Below are 17686 nucleotides of genomic sequence, written 5' to 3' on the forward strand. Positions count from 1 at the left end.
TTTATTGAGGAAACATGTGGTTGTTCCACCTAGCTATCTTAAGATGAATCCACTAACTGTATGTCACTCTGGACAAGAGCATCTGCTAAATGACTAAACTGTCAAAAAATAATACTAGGCTCATCCATACTGAGAAGACGTCATCTAATGCACAATTTGGTTGTTCCCCACCATTCTTTCATTTTGGTACAGCCCAAACCCTTACATGATTATCAGCTGTTGTCAAACACACATTGGTCTGAGTTCCTACTATATGAAAAGCCATGCGTATGACATCCAGGCATTTAAAGCAAATTACACTTTAGAAATTACTCATTATAAAACATGATATTTTTCACATTCCCAAACAGCCTACTATTTAGTACGCAAAAACGGGTAGCTGGACACGGCCATTGAGTTCAGTGCTAATTGAATCTATTTTCCCCCCACTATCTGGTCAATGGATTAAAGATACATACATGAGAGAACTCAGGCTGGGTAGGCAGAGAGAGGGTCCTCTCCAACACAAAACCTGGGGAGTTCTGGGATACTGGGGTGGATGCCGAGGGGTGTGACTTAGGAGCTGGGTCCATGTCCATTGGCTCCTCCTCCTTGCCATCCGATTGGTCCTCCGGAGGCATAGACGTGTCCATTGGTTCGTCGGCACCTGCGGGGTTACCAGAAGTCTATCACTGAGTTCTATTTTTCAGAATAGACACTAAAACAACTGACATGTCAACTGGATAAAAGAAAGTTTAGTTACCCAGTTCATTTTCTTGTCCTGTCGGTGAATTGGGGACGATAAAAGGTGTTTGGCTCAAATTTTCCTGGGTGGGTGCTACAAAGTCAACAGAGTTCCTATAGGAAGAGAAGGCAAAGATGAATGCAACAATCATTCTTCCTCTGATGAGGACAAAACAGAATCGCTGGTTGTGTTCGGTAGGGACAAAACGTTTTGAAATGGTAAAGTACTACCTCAACTTGACCAATTGGAACACAGTTTTTCCTATTGAACACAACCCAGGCCAACCCAAACAACAGGGCAACTACTCCAGGGATGCAAACTCGTGAGGGCCCAAAAAGGTGACACTTTTTTTTTTTGCACTGAAACATGCAAAAAAAATCCCTGCCAGGGGGAAATGCAGGTTAACTAATTAAAAACAACAAAGAATATGATCTACATGATCAGTATAAATATTGCACTTGGGGGAAAAAACTTCTTAAAGTAGAAATAAAATGAAACAAACAGGCATTATATATTTACTCTATTATAGTGGCCAATATATACATCGATCAAGTGCACAAGGCTAAGTGTGCAAAAATAATGTTCACTGAGTAAAAAAATATATAATCCTCCCTCACACACACGTGTTACTGTCAAGTTCAACACAACAAAAACTATATCTTTGGGCTACACTGCACATTATTACATTGTACACTTTCTGCCTGTGGACTTCTGTTCTACAATGTGCCAGCAGAGTGAAAGAGGGAAAGTGTGCAGTGTTCCTTTCACCTCTATATTCATTCTGAAAATTAACTACATACTGTAAAGGGGAAACATTCGTTAACATTTCACACAGATTGCCAGGGTCCAGTAAGCAACTAACGAGTTATAATTTGAGGAACGGCAAGGAGTCGAATATCAGTTAATACTATAGCGAATTGGTTAGGTTACTAATGTTAGCTAGCGTTAGCCGTCTGACTTTATTAGCAAGCAAATTTTCATACCATAAACTCAAAAAGTAGGGGTAGAGCTTTAAAACACAGAAGTGCATTATGGGTAACGTAGTAAGTTAACTTTCGGTTTTGAATGCAATTGTGTGTGACGGGGATGTAGCCGTACTGTTTTGCTCCGTTTGCCCACTATTTTATTTTGTCATTCGGACTACCTCAAATGTACAAGTTTTAATAAAAGCTAACTACTTCTGTAGAATTCCAGGCTAACTCGTCATTAGTAGAGGATAAGATCCCCAAATGTGGGAATTACCCCAGAGCATCCATAAATTGCACTGGCCTTGGAGCTAGCAAGTGAAGGCTCCCCTGAGCCGTCCTGACTACGGTCTGGAGGGGAGGCAAGAAAGGTAACACTAGCTAACGGATAATTCGATCCAGCTAGCAAGATACATAACAATACTAATACTTGTTCCACCACACTTTCTCCCTCACCTCAAACTTAACAAATGCCAGTTGTTTTTCGGTTACAGCTCATGAAGTACGCTTCATCACCTTCTCACCCCCGTCTCCGTGGTCAGGCTTCTCGCCTAACGTCACCTCTTCGTTCTCGTTCAGGGGACGCGTAGTGATCCAACCCCCCCCCCAAACTTTTCTCAACGGATCTACATGATTCACGGAGGTCACCTATTTTGGCTTCAAAACGGCGAATTTCACCGAAAGGTGACTAGTTTGCATCCCTGCAACTCAGTGGGAGTGTGCAGTATAGTGTTGATGTGAGAGAGGTCTTACTGAGAGAGGCTCTCCTGCACCAGGGTGCCCTGCCCAGAGAGGTGCAGCAGACGCAGGGTGTGGGCGGGGGTCAGGGTGGGCACGCCTTCGTTCTCTGGCTCTGACATTGTGCTGTCCACCCCTGTGCCTAGAGAGAGAGAACTCCATTATCATCTGTTAATTCTGTGATCAATTGTTCATGTCAACTGTTGATTACAGTTGTGACTGCTCGCCTTCAAATAGTTTTGTGAACAACAGACTACACTTGTTTTTTATAACACAGACAGATAGTTTGGATGGGTGGATAGATGAATGGCCCACCTGTCTTGTCAGTGTTGAAGAGGTCCTCCTGAGAGGACAGCAGCTCAGAGTCGTCCCCTTTGGGATCCTGGTCCTCGGAGGCCTGCAGGCCCTGGGAGTGGAGCAAAGCCTGGACACTCAGTTCCCGGCCGGCACAACCCAGGGGCTCCGACGAGCTGCTAGAGCTCACCTCCGACCTGGGGCAAGAACCAGACACTTTATTAAACTAATGCACAATTCCAAATCAACGCTTAGACCTTTTATTTACTTCTGGAGATCTGAGAGAAGTTGATGTTTAAAGCAATATGGTGAAAATTCCACCTAGCCTATTGGGCAAGTTAGACTAATTACCATATTGCTTACATCTATCAAATCTTCCCGGAGCTCCACAGGTGCATAAGATATCGTCTAGGAGTCGATTTGGGATTGAGCAACAGAACTAGCATGTGTAAATCTGTGAGGTATGGATCGATCATTTTTGGGCCGAATCCTAGCTTTATACAATGACTACCAATGTCCCACTAACATCAATGTGGGATTCACGTGAATCTTCCAATTAAGGTGTGCACTTTTCATGTTCAGATTCAGCCCTTCTTATTAAAAGGCTCAATGCAGCCGTTTTTATCCGATTATCTAATCATTTCTGGGTAACAATTAAGTATCTTACTGTGAATGTTTTCAATTAAAATGGTCAAAAGAAACAAAAATAGCTTATTAGAAAAAAGCTATTTCCCAGCTAGGACTGTCGGGGAGGGGGAAACTGAAAACTAGCTGTTAATGGCAGAGAGGTTTGGAACTCTTATTGGTCTATTAACTAATTAACCGCCTGGTGATGTCACCAGGCAGGTGAAAACTCCATCCCACCAAAACAGGCAGAAATTTCAGGCGGCCTTTTCAAACAACTCTTACGCAAAAAGGGCATTATCATAATTTTCACAATTTCAGTACTATTCAAACCAGATAATGATGAAATATATATAAAACATAGGAAATCATGTTTTTGACTGCACTGGACCTTTAAAGCTTGACTCTCGAGCCCTTGTGGTACACGGAGGCTTTATGACTAAATATGATCTTGTAGGTATGCATCCTACCGATGGATATTCTCACCTCTTGGATTTGCTGTCCTGACTGCCTGAAGGCAAGCCCCTGGTTGTGTTCTTCTGTTCACCTGGTGACAACAAAACAATGACAAGTCAACAAAATATGTTTCACTTTGGTCAAGATTTCAACTGGGTCCAATTCACTGTAGCAAAACATTTTGCAACAGAAAATGAAATAAAAGCACATTTCCGTCAGAAGTTCAGTTTGTTGCCTAATGAATATGACCCAGGTAGTACCACCCTGTTTCTCCCAGTTTAAAATGGTTTTCCACCTACTAAACACAACCATGGACTCAAGAGAAGTAAAGATAATTTAGTATTGTTACCTGGCTTGTTGTGTCTCTGGCTGTCTGTCTGGGCAGCAGTAGGGCCCTCCTCCTCCTGACTGTTCCCCACCACTTCACCCAGACCCTGGCTCTCAGAAAGCTCCAGAAAATCAAACTTGGACACTCCTCCTAAAATACACACAACATAAACATGCACAGCTCAAAATCATGATTCATGAAATGCAATACTGATGTGGTGATGACGAAAAAGTGGCACAGCCTAAAGATAATGTTTCCAACAAGTGCATCGATGGAGCATTTCAAAACGTACACAGCTACAGTATATTATCTCAGAGACATGTCTCAGATGGTTGTTTCTTTCTCTGTTAAAAACTGCTCATACCTTCAGACTGGGCGCAGTGTGTAGTGGAGTCCGCCCCAGACTCCGTGGCCATGTCTTCTGTAACACACCTGATGGTTTCAGGGATCAAGATGTCAACGTAAAGCAGACTATTGCTGATTTCCAAACCGACCCCTAGCCTGCCCCCTACAACCTAGCTACCTCTGTAGATTGGAGGTGATTGGAAAGATATAAGTGTTATAGAGTCATCTTGCCTTCTGATTGGCTAGGTGGAAATGTCACCATATTGCGTCCACCTATCCAATCCTCTCAGATCTACAGGAGTGTCTAGGTAGTAGACAGGGGCCAGGGTCCATTTGGAATGCAGCATACTTCTCAAACATCTCAGCTGGCTGTCTCAATGCTCTTACAAACGCTTCAATTCACTGCATCTTGGTGACAATGTTATCCTAGTACCTACCTCCTTGTATTGGAGCAAACTTCTAGGACTTGACTTTCCTCCTGGTTGACTAAAGAAAATACATTCAATAGGTTTAAGACAGAATACAATGTCTGCTATGGGGAGACAAATGCTATCAACTGCTTTCAATGTTATCACAGAGAAACCAGCGCTATCAATAGGCTATATGCATGTTATTACTCTGATAATGGCTGCAATGGTTGAAACCAGAGTTTACATTTCACACTTACTATTTTCTGTGCCCTTAACTTAGCAGCCTGGAATTGTAGTGTTTCTGAGGGTACATTAGTTTGCTATAGGAGTGACCAACACCCCACTAAATGTTCCAAATCTATGTTTTTTTAAATTTATTTCACCTTTATTTAACCAGGTAGGCAAGTTGAGAACAAGTTCTCATTTATAATTGCGACCTGGCCAAGATAAAGCAAAGCAGTTCGACACATACAACAACACAGAGTTACACATGGAGTAAAACAAACATACAGTCAATAATACAGTAGAAAAATAAGTCTATATACAATGTGAGCAAATGAGGTGAGATAAGGGAGGTAAAGGCAAAAAAAGGCCACGGTGGCGAAGTAAATACAATATAGCAAGTAAAACACTGGAATGGTTGATTTGCAGTGGAAGCATGTGCAAAGTAGAGATTGAAATAATGGGGTGCAAAGGAGCAAAATAAAAAATAAAAAAAATACGGTAGGGGGAGAGGTAGTTATTTGCGCTAAATTATAGATGGGCTATGTACAGGTGCAGTAATCTGTGAGCTGCTCTGACAGCTGGTGCTTAAAGCTAGTGAGGGAGATAAGTGTTTCCAGTTTCAGAGATTTTTGTAGTTCGTTCCAGTCATTGGCAGCAGAGAACTGGAAGGAGAGGCGGCCAAATGAAGAATTGGTTTTGGGGGTGACCAAAGAGATATACCTTCTGGAGCGCGTGCTACAGGTGGGTGCTGCTATGGTGACCAGCGAGCTGAGATAAGGGGGGACTTTACCTAGCAGGGTCTTGTAGATGACCTGGAGCCAGTGGGTTTGGCGACGAGTATGAAGCGAGGGCCAGCCAACGAGAGCGTACAGGTCGCAGTGGTGGGTAGTATATGGGGCTTTGGTGACAAAACAGATGGCACTGTGATAGACTGCATCCAATTTATTGAGTAGGGTATTGGAGGCTATTTTGTAAATGACATCGCCGAAATCGAGGATCGGTAGGATGGTCAGTTTTACAAGGGTATGTTTGGCAGCATGAGTGAAGGATGCTTTGTTGCGAAATAGGAAGCTAATTCTAGATTTAACTTTGGATTGGAGATGTTTGATGTGAGTCTGGAAGGATAGTTTACAGTCTAACCAGACACCTAGGTATTTGTAGTTGTCCACATATTCTAAGTCAGAACCGTCCAGAGTAGGGATGTTGGACGGGCGGGCAGGTGCAGGCAGCGATAGGTTGAAGAGCATGCATCTAGTTTTACTTGTATTTAAGAGCAATTGGAGGCCACGGAAGGAGAGTTGTATGGCATTGAAGCTCGTCTGGAGGGTTGTTAACACAGTGTCCAAAGAAGGGCCAGAAGTATACAGAATGGTATCGTCTGCGTAGAGGTGGATCAGAGACTCACCAGCAGCAAGAGCGACATCATTGATGTATACAGAGAAGAGAGCGACATGTAAGCGACAGGGTTCGAACATGAGTTTCCTGCACACCATAAGAGTGCATTAGCCCACTAAAGAACCCAATGCAACTCTTCGGGTTCCAGGCAAGGATACTCATCACAGCAGTCACATACAGAGAACCACAGCTTCAAATGGTGAGGTGTCGTATGTATCAAACGTATCCGAGTAGGAGTGCTGATTTAGGATCAGTTTGGCCTTTTAGATCCCAGTGAATAGGATTATATGGAGAGGGGGGAACTGATCCTAGATCAGCACTCGTTCTCTGAGATGCCTTATACATACGGCCCCAGGTATCCAATCTCTGTCCTTTATGGTCACAGGTTGAGAGACCAACCTGGCCCGTTGTGATTGTTGTTCTGGACCCTCTCTGATTGGCTGTCTGTCTCGGAGTATCGGTTTCCTGCCGGAGAGGAGATCAGCTCCTGGGGAGAGAGAAGGCTGGATTCAGTGGCCCTGTTCATATTAGAACAACAGGCATCACTCCCTCCCATGAAGTAGGACAAGTACTGATCTGACATGACTGGATTATTTGATGAAAACCCTGCTGTCACCTATCCAATTGTGTCAGTATTGACTCCATGGCGGGTAGGATGGAGGGATGTATTTTAAATTGATTCAAATTGGGCCAAGTGATATTTTTTGCTCTTGACAACTGACTTGAGATCTGTTATCCCCACACTTCTAACATGAATGAATATGAGTTTCACAACAAAACCAGTCCTAGATCAATGGTAAAGACTTACAGAGGTAAGTAATGTCATGTCACAACCTAAGTTGATATGCCCCAAAGTTCCTTTGAGGTCATCGGACAACAAACTAAGGTAGCAGGAGGAACTTAGCCTGGGTGCCCGTCTGTTCCTGCTCTAAGGTAGTAGGAGGAACTTAGCCTGGGTGACAGTCTATTTCTGCTCTCTTGCTTGACAATGGAGTGGGCAAAAACAAACTGATCTGGTACCAGGCTAGGAGGAACTGACAAAAACAATACCCCTATCGTCTCCCCTCCCTGTATGACCGGAAAGCATATTCCCGCCTCTCAAAAGATCTCTAGACCTTTATGTTATAGGATGCAACGTTAGTGTACTTGCCCTCTGAGTCGCTGGTTCAAGCCCTGCTCTGGCTGGCTGTCCTCGGGGGCTACTCTCCCAATTCCCACGCTGCAGTCAGAAATGACCATCTTTGCATAGAATTATGGATACATCAAGTGACATTGGTGCAAGTAGGGCAAAGTAATTCTACCGATTGGCAACCTCCTAAGCCCCCAGTCATATATATCCTAGAGATATTTTAATCTAACGTTATGGCTCTCTCTCTTCATCTACGGTTCTACTCATGCCAGTAGACATGGATCATTTGGCACAGGTTTACTGTAACTGTAACCACAGTTGCTCCGCATAACAACAGTTGCTGGTTCAAGCCCATCTTCACTCGTTACCTCCTGCTGTCTCTACACCGTGCTACTCACCAGTACAGGGCTGTGGGAGGTGGCGGGCTGCAGGCTGGACAAGCGACGGGCGAGCAAGGCGCGGTAGCTACTGTCCGGGTCGTCCTCCAGTGCCGCACTGTCGGGCTGGGAGTCCTCCACGATCAGGCACGGGTTCTCTGCATGGGGCAAACTCGAATCCAGGTCACTTCCGCTAGGATCCATCGGATTATGGCATGCAAGGACAGCAGGTAGCGTAGCTGCTGCGCCAAAACAAAGAACGAAGGCAGATATTATAGGAACAACTGCCCGACTGTTAGGCAGAGATGATCAATATAATACAACTGAATCCATCCGTGTGGTGCCATGGACTTGCAGTCCCCTTTCCGATAAATAGCTAGTTAGAAGACCACAACAGAATTTGCTAGTCTAACTAGCTAGCTACCGGTAACGAGTTAGCCTAGCTACGTTTAGGAAGTGAGAGCACAACACATGACTGAGAGCAAAACGTTGAGCCAACTAGTTAGCTAGTCCATAAAAAAACAGCCATGCATAATATTGATTTACTTAGCTAGCGAGTTTGCTAAAAATAATATTTCATAATTACGATTGCAACTACAATTTGAGCTGGTGTCCTTTTGGCATAGTTAGCTACCTTGGTGGTCCAACAACTAGCCCAATAATTTCATTAGCCCATCCCCCTTTCTCCAAATTCGCGGTAAAACTACACATAAGGATGGTTATGATTGATCTGGGACGCTTCTGGCTCTGTCGTCATACCAAAACAGTTTGAGACGCTTGCTGAGTAAAACATAAAACAGCAAAACTACTAGCTTCATACTCAACAGCTAGCTATATTTCACGAAATCGTAACATTTGTAAACAAGGCTGTTCTGGCAGCAGAACTTCGAAATCGGAAACACGCAAACGCATTCACAGGGGAAATATTTGGCATAAACATACTATAGCTTAGCTAACTATCTAATGCTAGTTAGTTGACGTCGTTATTCAGAATTGAACAACTAACTACGGACCTTCAAAATGCAATGTTGTGTTTGGGGGTGCAAGGCCCAATATCGGAAAGGAGGAGGGTTAGGGTTTTTCCGATTCCCTACTGGACAGAACGAAATTGCTCAAAGTCAGAGGAAAACTTGGATACAAATGGTGAAGAGAGAAGACCCCGAACCAGATCTGCCTTCCCGTGTGAGTGGTAAATTGGTACTCCAAATGGGAAACGACTGGCACCCTACTACCTCCTCTCGCATTTGTGGGAGGCACTTTGTTTTAAGTAAGTTGATGGTCAGTTCGTAGCCAACAGATCCTACCCGCTTGCTTACAGCTACGCTAGGGTAGGACAGGCTTCCGGTGTAGATTAAGACAATTGAGGCGGGGTGAGGTATGGCTTGGAAAACATACCTCAATCCAGGGATGAGAAATGCGTTGTTCTCTGAATTGTCCCATTATCCCAAATGTTACTGTTACAGATTGAACAAATGCAACAAAAAAATAGCAGTTCAATCTTCTCTGTGTAACAGTTGGGATAATGGGATAATTCAGAGAACAACTAATTTCGCATCCCTGGATTGAGGTACATTATCCAAGCCATTTCTAATCTAAACAAGCTTGTCCGACTCTAGTGCAGCTGTAAGCAAGCTGGTCGATCTGCTGGCCAGTCAGTTTGATGCATTCCCTATGACAGTGGTTGGGTTCCCGACAATGATCTAGCAAGCTACAGAGTTTATGAAGGAAGTGATGTACGGTAAACTGTCAAAGACAGTTCTTACAGGCAACTGCATAGAACACCACATTTCCAGTGCAATAATTTAAGTGTCTGTCTGAAGAGACTGAAATCTAATTTGAGTTCATATTTCAGAGAAACCAAACCTACATCCGGACCACCCTGACTTTGCCCCATCCCTCTTCCTTCGCCCAGAGGACTATGCCTTGAGTCCTAACACAGCTCAGACAGAAGGGAAAAGAAACATGCAGAGCTATGACAGGGCAGTGAAGAAGAAGTGCCTTGACCTGAGTGAGGTTGGAGGTGCTGACCTGAGGGACAGTTATGCTGACACCACAGAAGAAACTGAAGAGCAGGACCTGGGCACCTGTGTATCGTGTGAGGTCCTGAGGAAGTCCTTAAATGATTTGCAGTCCAGGCATGATGCTCTGCAAGTCGAAGCTGTCAATCTCAGGATGGAGAGAGACTTTTACAAAGAGAACGCATCTCAATCCTCTCTCTTTGTTGACACCTTTACAGACAGAGACAATCAAACGCATACAGTGAGAGAAGTGCCAAGCATGGCTAAACAAAATGGTATGAACCAGCAATGTACTGGGATGGTTGAGGAGCCATGTCTTATGGGGGTTGAGGAGCTTTGTCCTGTGAAGGTTGAGGAGCCATGTCTTATGGAGCTCAACCTCCATAAGACATGTTCTGTGAAGGTTGAGGAGCTTTGTCCTGTGAAGGTTGAGGGGGACTATGATCAAGTGTTGATTAAGGAAGAGGAACAACAGGTCCAAATAGAACTTTGTAGCCCCTTGGCTAGTCAGGACAAAGTGACCCATGTCTCCCAGGATAAACCTACCCAGCATAACAACATCATGAAGGCCACCAGGCGACCATGTCTGTTAGCTCAGGATAAACCCATCCAGATAGTCAACACAATGTCACTCACTAGAGTGGTAGCCCCCAGGCCCCCAAGTCAGGTAACCAAGGATAAACCTATCCAGCTTGCCAAAACCAACGACCAATGTTCAGTGAAGGTTGAGGAGTCATGTTTTGTGAAGGTTGAGGTGAACTATGATCAAATGTCAATTAAGGAAGCAGAGCAACAGGTCCAAATAGAAATCTGTAGCCCCTTGGCTAGTCAAGACAAAGTGACCAATGTCTCTCGCAGGCTGCCAATTCATGTCCCCAAGGATAAACCTATCCAGCTTGCCAAAGCCGTAGTAGAAAGCCACCTAATGACTAACCATCTGCCTGGCAGCCAAACCACTGCTGAGCCTTTGCAGAAGACTCCTCTGTCAGCTCAAAGGACACCTGTTGCAGGCAAACTAATTCAGAGAAGCATAACAGACACAGAGAGGGATGAGTTGCTTTGGCTGGGCTACATGAAGTGGAATGTGCGTCTTCCTGCAAGCACAATTAGAACTGCACACAAGTTTCAGACGCCTAGGGCAACAGTGCAATACCTTCTACACGCGGTCTTCTCCCAATGTGAACTCGCCACCAGCAATCTCAAGGGCATTCCTGCACTGGGCCTTAACAAACTGGACCCGGACAAAATTTCTGCCATAAGACAGTTTGTCACCACCAAGTTTCGCCGTTTAGACATGCGTCAATGTGGTAAAGACTGGGTAAAGTGCCGGCGCCAGATAACCAGCATGCTCAGGAACATTCGGAAGGAGGACAGGAAGATGAGGGGGCTCTCAGGAAACCTTTGTATGATAGAGAAGGTGTTAACGGATCAGAGTTTGCCCAGTCAGCCATCGCCTCCCTCATTCCTCTCGATCTCCCAACAGCACACAGCTGCCTTCTACAGCCCAACAGAAGAAGAAGAGATCCTCTGTCTGGAGAGTTAGGTTACACAATATCTGTAATGATGTTTGCATTTTCTTGTAATAAACAGTTTGTTGGGAGTAAAAAATATAATATGACTGACAATGTATATTTTAACTTTGGTTGATGTATCGGCTACATGTGGTAGAGTGGAGCTTTGAAGGAGTGATGTGTGGATAGGGCACTGGGTTAGGTTAGGGTTAGTCACAGGCTGTATAGCAGTTGTATAGATGGGGTGAGTTACCCCAGAATATGAAGTGCTTGAGACACTGGTAGAAAACCTAAATGCAATCCATCATTATAACATGGCACTCCAATCAGACCTGTCGGTGGCTATGAAATGGCCTCTTTTTCCTCATCTCCTTCCTGCTGGCTCTCCCCATTATGAACACGTTAGAAGTGAATTCTTGCTGCCTCTCCCCCATTATGAACACGTTAGAAGTGAATTCTTGCTGCCTCTCCCCCATTATGAACACGTTAGAAGTTAATTCCTGCTGGCTCTCCCCATTATGAACACGTTATAAGTTAATTCCTGCTGGCTCTCCCCATTATGAGCATGTTAGAAGTGAATACCTGCTGGCTCTCCCCATTATGAGCACGTTAGAAATGAATTCCTTCTGGCTCTCCCCATTATGAGCATGTTAGAAGTGAATTCCCGCTGGCTCTCCCCATTATGAGCACATTAGAAGTGAATTCCTGCTGGCTCTCCCCATTATGAGCACATTAGAAGTGAATTCCTGCTGGCTCCCCCCATTATGAGCACATTAGAAGTGAATTCCTGCTGGCTCTCCCCATTATGAGCACATTAGAAGTGAATTCCTGCTGGCTCTCCCCATTATGAGCACGTTAGAAGTGAATTGCTGCTGGTTCTCCCCATTATGAGCACGTTAGAGGTGAATTCTTGCTGGCTCTCCCCATTATGAGCATGTTAGAAGTGAATTCCTTCTGTCTCTCCCCATTATGAGCATGTAATAAGTGAATTCCTTCTGGCTCTCCCCATTATGAGCACGTTAGAAGTGAATTCCTGCTGGCTCTCCCCATTATGAGCACATTAGAAGTGAATTCCTGCTGGCTCTCCCCATTATGAGCACGTTAGAAGTGAATTCCTGCTGGCTCTCCCCATTATGAGCACATTAGAAGTGAATTCCTGCTGGCTCTCCCCATTATGAGCACGTTAGAAGTGAATTCCTGCTGGCTCTCCCCATTATGAGCACATTAGAAGTGAATTCCTGCTGGCTCTCCCCATTATGAGCACATTAGAAGTGAATTCCTGCTGGCTCTCCCCATTATGAGCACGTTAGAAGTGAATTCCTGCTGGCTCTCCCCATTATGAGCACGTTAGAAGTGAATACCTGCTGGCTCTCCCCATTATGAGCATGTTAGAAGTGAATTCCTGCTGGCTCTCCCCATTATGAGCACGTTAGAAGTGAATTCCTGCTGGCTCTCCCCATTATGAGCACGTTAGAAGTGAATACCTGCTGGCTCTCCCCATTATGAGCACATTAGAAGTGAATTCCTGCTGGCTCTCCCCATTATGAGCACATTAGAAGTGAATACCTGCTGGCTCTCCCCATTATGAGCACGTTAGAAGTGAATTCCTGCTGGCTCTCCCCATTATGAGCACATTAGAAGTGAATTCCTGCTGGCTCTCCCCATTATGAGCACGTTAGAAGTGAATTCCTGCTGGCTCTCCCCATTATGGGCACATTAGAAGAGAATTCCTGCTGGCTCCCCCCATTATGAGCACATTAGAAGTGAATTCCTGCTGGCTCTCCCCATTATGAGCACATTAGAAGTGAATTCCTGCTGGCTCTCCCCATTATGAGCACATTAGAAGTGAATTCCTGCTGGCTCTCCCCATTATGAGCACGTTAGAAGTGAATTCCTGCTGGCTCTCCCCATTATGAGCACATTAGAAGTGAAACCAAAGGTGCATAGAGTCTTTCCATAAGGGAGCTGAAATAACTCATACACACCGTGTATGCCTGGAGTTCATTCACTCAGACAGTTTTTTGGGGTAAAGATTGCCAACGTTTGCAGCCGGTGGCACCGTGGCAGCCCTGGCTATGTAAACTAAATCAATGTGTGGATTGCTGTCTCGCCTAACATGGACTTCTTTTCATTTAATTTCATGACATAGGTGAACTATCTTTTTAATCAAACCAGTCCCATGGATACTCAGGACTACTTTAACCTCCCTCTGTTTCTATGGTGACGCCACAATCTGTTCCTCACAAAAGTAGGGCATTAGAAAATATTTCTCATGCATCAGGACCCAGGACATTTAGCATTTAACTCTAACCAAGTATGTAATCAGCATGCAGTTGCTTACCTATGTGTGCCTAATGAAATCAATTGGATCAGATGTAGGATGGTACATTACGGCTACTGATAGTTTCCACTATATTATCTACTATCATCTACCCAGACATGGGCTGTGTCTGAAATGGCTAGGGAATAGGGTTCCATTTAAAATGCTACCATAGGCACATTTTTATCTCATTCTAAGATAGGCCACGGAAAAGGGCTTGATGTTTGAATGTAGGAAAACGCTTTATACAAATTCCCACATCCTCAGTGAATTGACTGTGAAATGTCTCACTTATTTTTTGTCAGAGGACACCAAGTCCATTAGTGATGCTATGGCAACTATTTAAATAAGTATTTATAACAAAGTCTTTAGACTTTACATCTTAACACAGAGAACCTTGAGTCTAGTTGACCCACTGGCACTCTGAGTCTTCATAAACTACCTCAGCTGAGAAAGAACAGCATATGATCGTTCCCTTAGTGTAGCATGGGAATGAATAGCTTAGGCTGAGATAGTTTATTCAAATTTGTTTAAACGTGTATCTACATGCAGCACAGAAAGGTTATTTGACCCAGTACAACTCAATAGCAATCACAAGTAGGCTATCTTTGGCACATTATTGAGGCACCCATAATACACTCCTTCCCCCTGCAATGAAGAAGACACATTTTGGGTTGTCCTTGGACAGCATGCAACCTCATGAGCTGATATTATTTATAGCCTAATTTCGTTGATAAACAATATATAATATATGCATAAAATGTTTAATCAAAATGTTTAAAATAAGCTAGCCGATACATAAATATGATTTTACTATTTTAATAATAAATAAAAAAACGGAATAACAGCATTAGATCGTGCATACTTTTCTTCAAGCCCAACCCTAAACACAGCACCACTGATATGGAAATCATATGGCTATAGGCGACACATACGTACACGGTGCGGTGCATCGTGCTGGCGCGTCATTTCGCCAAGCTGACCAGTTGAGTTGGAACCGAAAATATGAAATGCGCAGCAGCTGGAGAACGAAAATCCAAACGCAAGACACTATTCTGAACCTGTCCTTGAACACAAACCAGTGACATTGATGCTCAAATAGGCCTATATAATGACACGTTTCCCCCCCAAATCAATTAGACGCTAGAAAGTACAAACTATTGCTTTACCTGAAAAGTTGATTTTGTCTTTTGCAAGCAGAAAGTATGAGATTTGTATTGCCACCTTTACAGCAGTACCGGTGCGCGTTGACTGCGTTCACATCTCTCTCTCTCTCTCCCCCCCTCCTCTCTTTTCCAGGAAGACAGGGTGTGGATACAGACACTACCACTTAAAGATGCAATGGCATTTTTAACATGTTGGCATAATTAGTGCATGTAGGTGCTGAGGTGCGCACACTCTTAGAAAAAAAGGTGCCATCTAGAACCTAAAAGGGGTATTCGACTGTCCCCATAGGAAAACACTTTGAAGAACCCTTTTTGGTTCGAGGTATAACCCTTTAGGGTTCAATCTAGAACCATTCCCACAGAGGGTTCTACCTGGAACAAAAATGGGTTCTCCTATGTGGCCAGCCGAAGACCCCTTTTGGAACTATTTTTCTTCTAAAAGTGCAGGACAACACGTGTGTTATTTATTGTGGGACTGGGATTACTTTTAATAAATCTAAAATGTTGATCATGTAATTAAGTTAGGCTATATTTTGCATTAACAAAAATGTGCACTAAAATAATGAAAGTAGGGTAATGCTGTGGTTGGTTCTATACTGTGGTTGGTTCGATAACTATTTTGTACTGTCATTAGCTGTATGGTACAGGTTTATGGAATATCTAATCCAGAAGAAAATATGATGTAGCCTACTGGGACAGCCCAAGTTTGAGAATCCAATTTATTCAATGTATTTAGGCTGTCTGATTCATTGATTTTAGAATTGTAAAATCTAGGGTGCTCAACCAGGGGTACTAGGACCCTGGGGGTACTTGGCATATCCACAGAGGGTGATAGGACCCCTGGTGGTACTTGGCCTATCCACAGAGGGTAATAGGACCCCTGGTTGTACTTGGCCTATCCACAGGGGGTACTTGAGGGATCTCACACAGTTCCAACTCCATCATCAAGTTTGCTGACGACACAACAGTAGTAGGCCTGATTACCAACAACGACGAGATGGCCTACAGGGAGGAGGTAGGCACTCTGACGGCGTGGTGCCAGGTAAACAACCTCTCCCTCTATGTTAGCTGAACAAAGGAGCTGAGTGTGGACTTCAGGAGGAACCAGGCTGGACACGCCCCCATCCTCATCAACGGGTCCGCCGTGGAGACGGTTAATAACTTCAAATTCCTTGGCGTACATATCTCAGAGAAGGTCAAATGCTCTAACCGCATGGACACCGTGGTGAAGAAGGCACGACAGCAACTCTTCAACCTTAGGATGCTGAAGAAATGCGTCCTGTTCCTGAGGATCCTCACAGTGTTCTACATGAGCACCATCGAGAGCATACTGTCGGGCTATATCACAGTCTGGTACGGCAACTCTACCACCGCGGACCGCAAGACTTTTCAGAGGGTGATACGTGTAGCCGAACTCACCATTGGATGCACACTGCCTGCCCTAAAGGACACCTACAACACCAGGTGTCGCAGAAAGGCTAAGAACATCACCAGCGACCCCAGCCATCCAAGCCATGCCCTGTTCTCCCCTCTTCAATCACTCAGACACGGGCAGTACAGGAGCATCATGACAAGGTGCACCTGTGTAATGATCATACTGTTTAATCAGCTTCTTGATATGCCACACCTGTCAGGTGGATGGATTATCTTGGCAAAGGAGAAATGCTCACTAACAGGGATGTAATCAAATTTGTGCACAACATTTTTGAGAAATAAGCTATTATTTTATTTTTTTGCATATGGACAATTTCTGGGATCTTTTATTTCAGCTCATGAAACATGGGACCATGTTGCATTTATATTTTTGCTCAGTATATATTATAGATTTTTGTTATTAAAATTTGTATTGTTTTTATTTCACTTGTTCCCCACACACCCTCAATGATCATGCTGCTGCTCCCCCTATGGTCATTCCTCACACCCCCTCAATGATCATGCTGCTGCTCCCCCTATGGTCATTCCTCACACCCCCTCAACAGTCTTTACTCTGCCACCAACCCAGGGACATTTATTTATTCATCACTGCTACAGTTGTTATTATTATATAGTGCTATTTCTATTACTATTGTTGTTTTTTTATTACCATTTGCGTTCTTGTATTTCACTTAGTCCTGCATGTTGGAGCTCGAAGCATAAGATATTCACTGTACCCTGCCATCACACCTGTAACCCTGTACATGTGACTATTAAGCACTCTGAATCTGAATCTGGATCATGAGACCATAGGTCTACTGGTAAAATGCACATGACGGGGTACTTCAGGGGTACTCCTGGCAGGGCAAAATTTAGTTGGTTGTACAGTAACAGAAAAAGGTTGGGAACCACTGGCCTACATACAAGCCTCGTACGAACCATCCTGATCTCACAAGCTAAGAGCCTATAAGAGTCTACTGGCCTACGGGACTGTTTTAAAAAGATTTCAACTTGTCACACCAATATGTTGGTTTTGGTCTGTGCTTTAACTGTGTACAACCTAAACCACATTCTGAAATATCCTGCATACCAATCAACATTGTTGCAATCATTTACTTCATTTAGAAAATGATGTAAGAAAATTAACATTAATATTTTCATTTACGGTACTGATTTGTCTATTAGTAAACCAATGGACTTAATATTACACTTATTTTTAAGAAATCTTATTTTTAAAGCAATCAAACC

At 43.9% G+C, this 17686-nt stretch overlaps 2 protein-coding genes across 5 annotated transcripts in view; one reads left to right on the forward strand and one right to left on the reverse strand.

Annotated features, from left to right (window-relative positions):
- The window catches only part of tp53bp1 (tumor protein p53 binding protein, 1), a 40258-nt gene extending 25110 nt beyond the window's left edge, over positions 1 to 15148 (reverse strand). Inside the window, exons 1-11 of one of the 3 annotated variants that reach the window (XM_071400947.1) lie at positions 15029 to 15148; positions 8032 to 8252; positions 6904 to 6991; positions 4912 to 4960; positions 4494 to 4561; positions 4151 to 4279; positions 3832 to 3892; positions 2743 to 2918; positions 2443 to 2569; positions 743 to 837; positions 459 to 646 (exon numbers count right to left, since the gene is read on the reverse strand). In XM_071400947.1, the coding sequence (XP_071257048.1) occupies positions 459 to 646; positions 743 to 837; positions 2443 to 2569; positions 2743 to 2918; positions 3832 to 3892; positions 4151 to 4279; positions 4494 to 4561; positions 4912 to 4960; positions 6904 to 6991; positions 8032 to 8214 (1164 nt within the window). In that variant the 5' untranslated portion in view covers positions 8215 to 8252; positions 15029 to 15148. Of the gene's footprint in view, positions 1 to 458; positions 647 to 742; positions 838 to 2442; positions 2570 to 2742; positions 2919 to 3831; positions 3893 to 4150; positions 4280 to 4493; positions 4562 to 4911; positions 4961 to 6903; positions 6992 to 8031; positions 8253 to 15028 lie in introns of those variants that run through there. The other 2 variants (XM_071400948.1, XM_071400949.1) reach the window with 2 other exon arrangements.
- LOC139575716 (uncharacterized) lies at positions 9031 to 11641 on the forward strand. 2 transcript variants are annotated; one of them, XM_071400954.1, is made up of 2 exons: positions 9031 to 9277; positions 9863 to 11641. In XM_071400954.1, the coding sequence occupies exons 1-2, from the start codon at positions 9031 to 9033 to the stop codon at positions 11569 to 11571; spliced, it is 1956 nt and encodes a 651-aa protein (XP_071257055.1). In that variant the 3' UTR covers positions 11572 to 11641. The 2 variants fall into 2 exon arrangements, with proteins under 2 accessions (XP_071257055.1, XP_071257056.1); XM_071400955.1 differs by having other exon boundaries at positions 9084 to 9192.
- Positions 15149 to 17686: the final 2538 nt, after the last annotated feature.

This window comes from Salvelinus alpinus, chromosome 5, assembly GCF_045679555.1.
Source record: "Salvelinus alpinus chromosome 5, SLU_Salpinus.1, whole genome shotgun sequence".
NCBI classification, from domain to species: domain Eukaryota; kingdom Metazoa; phylum Chordata; class Actinopteri; order Salmoniformes; family Salmonidae; genus Salvelinus; species Salvelinus alpinus.